The 7,078-nt window shown below is 43.3% G+C and overlaps 1 protein-coding gene across 1 annotated transcript in view; it reads left to right on the forward strand.

Annotated features, from left to right (window-relative positions):
* The first annotated feature begins 4,772 nt into the window (after nucleotides 1–4,772).
* The window catches only part of LOC105567092 (enhancer of split mgamma protein-like), a 9,117-nt gene continuing 6,811 nt past the window's right edge, over nucleotides 4,773–7,078 (forward strand). The window contains exons 1-2 of the mRNA XM_012021647.1: nucleotides 4,773–5,332; nucleotides 6,271–6,366. Coding sequence (XP_011877037.1) covers nucleotides 6,295–6,366 — 72 coding nt within the window. The 5' untranslated portion in view covers nucleotides 4,773–5,332; nucleotides 6,271–6,294. The remainder of the gene's footprint in view (nucleotides 5,333–6,270; nucleotides 6,367–7,078) is intronic.

Below are 7,078 nucleotides of genomic sequence, written 5' to 3' on the forward strand. Positions count from 1 at the left end.
AAACCGAGCTACCTCTTTTTACGTGCACGCGAAGAAGTCTGCGGCCGCGGATCGGCGATCGTAAACGGCGAGAGGGTGCACCACAATTTTGCACCACGTGCGTGGGAAATGAACGTGCTGAGAAACGCGCGGCGGAGGCATCAAGGAAGCTGATTTCGCCGGGCAGCGGAGTAATCACTCGTAATTTCGTAAGGACGAGAGTATCTTGGGAAAGAAATTTGTATCTGCCCGATTTTTAAAAGCAATAATTATTGCGTGCAGGCGAAGGCTTTGATCCTTTCCAAGGCTTCGAAAAATGTTGCATCCAGAGGAAAGAGTCTCAGAGCCCGGGCTTATACGGGATTACCTTCCACGCACGAAGCTTACTAAATACCTTTCAATTTCTTCTTGTCTAAAACCTGTTTAGTTTCTTCGAGTACGAGAAGGAGAATTTTTTTTGCGAGAATACACGGAAAGAAAAGTGTAGCTATCGTGGCTAAAAACTGCACGTGGCAAATTTCTAAATTTCAGTTGTAAGATATATACACTTTGCCACTGTGCCTTAGGTGCGACAGCAAACCGTTTGCTGCGGTTTAGAAATTTATAGTTGTGGCAGCAAAGTATTTTTAGCAAACCACGATTAGCTTACGGTTGTTTTTTTTTCAGTGTACGTAATCGTCGATTCGAGGAATCTACAACATTTACCCTTAGATTCTTATATTATAATGTAAGTAAAGAACCTTAGCGACTTTTTCGTATCTGTGAAAACTATTTGACTTGCTTGAAATTGAAATGCGAATAAATTACTTTTCGGAACTTGTATAGAATGTTATAACATTTAACTTTGGACGCAACCGTAAATTTTAGATAGCGCGGGAAGAACCGGCGTCGGAGAAGAGATCGAGATTCATCTATCGGACGATAGCGCGTATCCTTCAAGGAAGCTCGTCGGCATTCGGTGCGGAAGTTTTTATTTATTCTTCCTCATCGATCATCGCGCGCCTTGTGCTCGCCGCACGAGTCTCACAGTTCTCGTGTGTCTGTCGGTCTGCCGAGCGGATGGGGGAGGGAGGAAGAAAGAGCGAGCCGTTTCACCGCTTGAAATACCAGGAAGGAAAACAATAATTAGTTGATTAGTCACCCGACGTTGAAACCGGCCCGTGCAATATCGTTCGCGTCGTTATCAGACCACTTGTTATCGCTTGTGCCGTATCGCGGGCCGCTACGCGAAGCGTGCGAATGTTTACGACTCGTGTCGGGTTTTAATACGCCGGTTGGCGTCAATGAAAGCACGCCTAAGAATCGGGCGCGTCTGCACGTCTCGTGAATGACAGCACCGGATACAATCCGTACACACCAACTGCCGCTGTGTAAAAGGAGCGGATCGTACGATTATACCGCCTTAGAACACAATGTCATAACGACGTATGTAGCCGAGTAAAATTTCAGGGGGTGTGGATTTTTATATAACGACTCTCTTATTCGTCGTGCGAGTGGATATAAAGCTAGAGGTGTTCGCGGTGTGTATCTTGAAAAACGATTAAAAACTATCGCTGAATCCAGCACTGAGAAAGACATCCGACTAAATATAATCGGATAATTATATAATTACATAACACATAATTACATAATATACAATTACATGATGACAAACGGATATATCCGATGAAACATATGATCGGTTTTTCAATTAAATTTCATCGGATGTATCCACAATTTAATCGGAAAAGTTAACCATCGGACACACTGTTTAGTTGGTTTATCCGATGAAAATTTTTCCGCCAATCTGCCGAGTTAATTGAATTCGCATATTTAGACGAATCGTGAAACACCGAACGAAATAAAATGTATACTGTGCACTTGGTATCTCCATCCTTCAACGTTGGAGCACATGGCTTTGGAAATTTTCACGCGCGCACCTCGATGCGTGAAGCACCGGTCTATCTACGACAGAAGGCTCTCTTAGCGCCGCGAGACTAATCACCCCGCGGCTCAGAGATCACGACGGTCATCTCTATAAAAATTCCCCGTTGACATGAGCGACGAGGCAGCTCCAGAAGGCAGCGCCAAGTGCAAATGCAGTCGGCGTGTCTGCAGCGTTCCTTCAGCATCTGGCAGCTCCAGCGCGCAGAGATAATCTTAATGAGTTTTCGGCTTATCATCTCGAGTGAGGCAGCCGAAATCCCGCGGACGCGACGCGCCTCTTGAAGCCTCGACAATGGTGTCTTTTCAGCGCTGTCACGAAGTGGAACGTCACGAGACGCGATCGACCCTCCATCGATCAGATATCACTCGTAATTACTGATTACCGAGTGTCGCAAATACACCCGAGTATTATAGCACACGCGACGATTTTAAATCATTTATCTCGCGTGTCTGAGGGTGATCGAGGGCCTCGTTCCCTAAAACTCGATGGCTCCTTAAAAAATGGGCCCCCGATCGGTGCGTCTTTTATCGTCGTTTTTACGATTTCTATCTTAACGTTGAAATTTGCCGCATTACTCTCGAATTAGTTATCGTCGGTACGGACTAACTTCCAGTTCTTTGCCCGTCACGATACGACCCGATTAAGAGCGGCATTTTTGCGCGAGGAAACCAGCTGTCTTCGTAGCCGCATTAAGACAAGCTCGATGCTAATGAAGAGATAATCGCCGGCGGGCTACTTTACAATTTAGGTATACCATAATTTTAGAGTCGCGAGATGCGCATTACAGCTGACCGCTCATTTGGATCGATCGCTATCGTCGCCATCGCCGGGGCGACATATTACTCCTTACGACAGTTTTGCCGCATCTACGGTGTTTACGACTCGGTTCGCGTTCACTATATTAATTAGCAGTCGCGCTGCGATTGTTAAAAAAAGAACCGTCACTGCCGACGCGGACGATTTGCCGGCGAGGCGGATGCGATAGCTCTGGGAACGATCGAGATGCCATAATTACAGCCCGGGATTGAGGTTTTATGAAATTGCACGGATCTCACGTTTGGAAAATGTTTAATACGCGATTATACAAGAACTCGCGAAATTATGCGCGTGATTATAAGACGCGCCATGCGATCGCGGCCTTCTCGTATCATTTCCCTAATCGCAACCCGTTCTGCCGCGCTCTTCCCCTTTATCACTGCAAGGGATATCAGGTCTATTCCAAGTTGCAGCCGCAAGCTTTTTCGGAGTATCTGAACCGAGGGAGAAAAACACCGGCGGACGCGTAACGCGATCGCAGAAGCGCCAAACGTGCCATGGCGGTTTCCGCCTCATTATCGACGGATATGTGGTAATGGCATTCTGATTGAACGTTGCTCGCTTTCACTGAACGCGATGGCTCGTGTTACGACGGGCGCAACGCGAGCTCGGCACGATCGCTATATTTTGCAAACAAATTCGACGCGAGCGTGCGCCCACGGACGCGCGTGTAAAATTGGTAATTCAATCCCATTCGCCACGCAGGGCATTAATTATCGGTACGTACGGCGTGGCTTAAACAGCGACCGCTAACCGCCTTCCTTCGCGGTTCGTATCAGTTGGCGGGCAAACAGAATCGGAATTAAAATCCACGTTGGCAAGTACCCGAGTCGAGGCCCCGGAATGTGCCTCAATTGTTCCATTCCGTCTTCATTTGGCCCTCGGTGTCGGTTTGAAACTCCAATTTGAGGCCCAGATGAGTAAAAAAAATTGCGTTTAATCTCATTTAACCCTCAAAGAGAATGTAGTAAAATTTTCACTCTCTTTGAAACCTCTTAAGCCGAAGAGAATCTATCTCTGTTGATTACACTCGCATCGGCGTCTTTATTGATAACAGAAATTGCGACTCTTTTCAGGGCCTAACTGTGGTAAAAAATTCTATATATTTTCCCCGACACAAAAAACCTTAGCTCGACGTCGTTGCTTCCAATTCAAAAATTATACGAGGCTAAACTGAGGGGCCCAAATATTCGATTCGGGATAACAACTGTTAAAAGAAATGCTTCTCCTATCGTCTGATTTCTATTATATTACGCTGATAGAAAAATATGTAGTATGTGAAACTATAATTGCATAGTAAAATAATTATAGTCAGGAATATCATTTTTATAGCAATTATTACTGTAATATTAGCAATAGCAACCATATAGACACAGTAATGCTAACTGTTTAAAAAATTTACTGTAAAACATAAGTTTGTAACTAGTATTCTGTTAAAATATCCAGGTAATGAATAGTAAATTAGTTAATTATTTTTATTTAAGTTAATTATCTTTTCTTTGAAAGATGCTTTCTTGTACGATTCTTTATGAGTGCAAAATGATGTAACTAATGAACATAGTGAACGCAATGTATACATAATAAAAAGCGGGGAATGTTACTTCCAATATAAATACGATTATTTATTACATATATTATAGTTATTCGAAATTTTACTTGCGGTTGTTATTGCAATAGTACACCTTACCAAATTAAAAGCTCGTTTTGGTTTGTGACAACCATATCATAAGTTGCATGGACCAATTTGTGTCTATGAAAACTATACTACATTGTTAGGTCAACCATAACTTGCGTAGTTGGAGGAATTATAAAAATGTGGTTGGCTTCTAAAATGACTATAAATTACAGTGAGATTGTGGTAACTGCAACCATTTTTTTTTCTGTCAGTGTACGATCTGTCGCGTGTAAGATCGGAAGATACGAAGAGCGGTCCAAGATTCTGTCACACGAAGGATTCCGCGCGATTGCCGTGAGAAAGTTTAACGGGACAGATTTGGCAATGTCATTGATGTATATTGACTTTGAATTATTCCCTCGTGCACGGCCCCTCGTGTTTTTGTCAGCTCGTCGATACGCACGGTTGCACGCGCGCCCGCGCTCGTGTGGGTAGCACACAACCAAGTATTTGGAGCGACCTTCCTATCCAAAGTAGCTTCTCCGGAGGGTTCGTAGTCGGGTGAGGGTAGCCTGTGCCGGAATGGCAGCGGAGAGCATCGAGTCAGTTGGTGTAGAGACCTCACCAAGTGCACCCGCTTGCGTGTCTAATGTCAGCCCGTCCCGACCTGTCAATCCGCTCGACGTGTCGTCGGTATACACGCGTTATCCGATATTTTATCCATTTGCACTTCGACACGGGAGATGTTAAAATGTCGCGGCGAGACGCCGTGAGGCAAATCGGCTCGTGATACGACCGGACTGTTTGGCGAAAGTCTGGAGAACGCGACACCGCGCCGCACGCGCCGTGTCCTGTGCGGCGTTATTTGTTCGCACGGGATAAACAAAGCGACGGGATTCGATATTTCACCGGGCCAAGTGTCTCCCAGCTGGTTCTCCTCAAATGACGAACTTCGCGATCGCTGACCGCCGTTGGAGCTGCCAGTCTTGACAAAGGTACGCTTTTCTAAAATTGTATTCTTTCTTTATCTTGTTTATCGTATTGTTTATACTTGTCTTATTATTAGAGACGTTAGCTTTGGGTTAAAATTGAACGTCACGATCGCTCTTGTTTCTGTGATAAAGTTAATTTGCGCGTACATTTCTTAGATTGCGACCAGTGTCATTGTCGTGGACGGGTATTAATTTTACCGACGAATGTTGCGCGGCGGTCGAAGTGTAAATGAAATTTTCAACGTCGGCCCTCGTCGACGCCGTCCGGATCCGTTTGATCTACGGCTTTATAAATTGTACTAGTTGATCATCCGGTACACACTGGCAATGGCGCTCGTGTGTTTTATTTATCGAATAAATTTGTCGGCTACTGGCGAAACTGCATTCGATATTTATTATACATTTTATTATCCGGTTTGACTAGCTATATTTAGCTTCGCCGACGATTGTGTTTAATTACTGGTTATATATTCGCAATCTTATTTATTTTTGCACAATTAACCGCGGGATGTAAATTAACTGTAAGTTGAAAAAAGGACTCCGAACTTAGAAGACAGGTAGCATTTAGCAAACTAAAAATCGGAGCGTCTGTATCTTCCGCAAAATATTTATTATTAAAATTCATTATTAAAATTAATACTCGTCTGCAACAATGCTGATCGCACGAAGGAATCTAAAGAGCCGTGCGCGAAAATCAACTTTTCTTCATGGTAAAAGTAATTGTTTGAGAAAGAACAGGTTTGATTTGAGACGAAAGATACGCGGGCATTTTTTTTTAGCGTTGCGTGCTCGCGTGAGATTTATATTTACTATAAGTTATCATGCACCTACTGCGCTCGGGCTTTAATTAGTCCTGCTCTTGTTATTACGATACTCGGGCTCTTTTTCAATTATTCAATTTGTGTTATATATCGATTGTACATGGATTGCTTCTTTTGCAGTTTGCTAGTTCCCTTCCTGGATTTATGTCTTTCCCACCTGCAATGATGTCGTACGATTATCCTCATCCGGTCTCGAGAACGTACCAATACAAGAAGGTATCGTGATCCATATAGTTGAGCGCAAGCGATAAGCGTCGCATTTTCTTTTTGTAAAACCGCGCGAATTAGAAGTGCATAATGGCGGGCAATTAAACGCCGCTCGAAACATTTAATATTTAATTACGTGCGCGAGAGATTGTGTAACAATTTAAGTTTGCGCGGCTGCTTGTTTTTCAGTCCAGGCCGAAGTTCGCGCATGAGTCGCGCCTGTCAATTGCCGACGGTATACGGAGATCTATTTTTAGGATCAAAGGCGTACGATTGTTCGTCGATGTAACTTTGACTCGTGTGGAAACATTGATGCAATATTAATAAGCGTTAATTATTAATAGCAATTAACGATGCAATGCGAATAATATATACTGAGAAAAATTTCCATCGGATAAACCAATTAAATGGTGTTTCCGACGGTTAATTTTTCCGATCACGTTTTTCGAATAAATTATAGATACATCCGATGAAATTTATCCAATGAGATGCAGATGCCGATGAGATTTGTTTGACAAACCGCTCATGTCTTTCATCGGGTACTCTCTAAAGTTTTTGGAGTGAAAACAGAACCATGGAGTAAAATAGTCGCTCTATTGGAGTAAATATTCATTCTAATGGAGTAAAGATTTGCTCCAATTGAGTGAACATTTCACTCCATGGTTCTATTTTCACTCCAAAAACTTTAGAGTGTATACAATTTTATTGGATATATCCGTTT

Source organism: Vollenhovia emeryi, unplaced genomic scaffold (assembly GCF_000949405.1).
Source record: "Vollenhovia emeryi isolate VEMERY1.0 unplaced genomic scaffold, V.emery_V1.0 DF939140.1, whole genome shotgun sequence".
In the NCBI taxonomy this organism is placed as follows: domain Eukaryota; kingdom Metazoa; phylum Arthropoda; class Insecta; order Hymenoptera; family Formicidae; genus Vollenhovia; species Vollenhovia emeryi.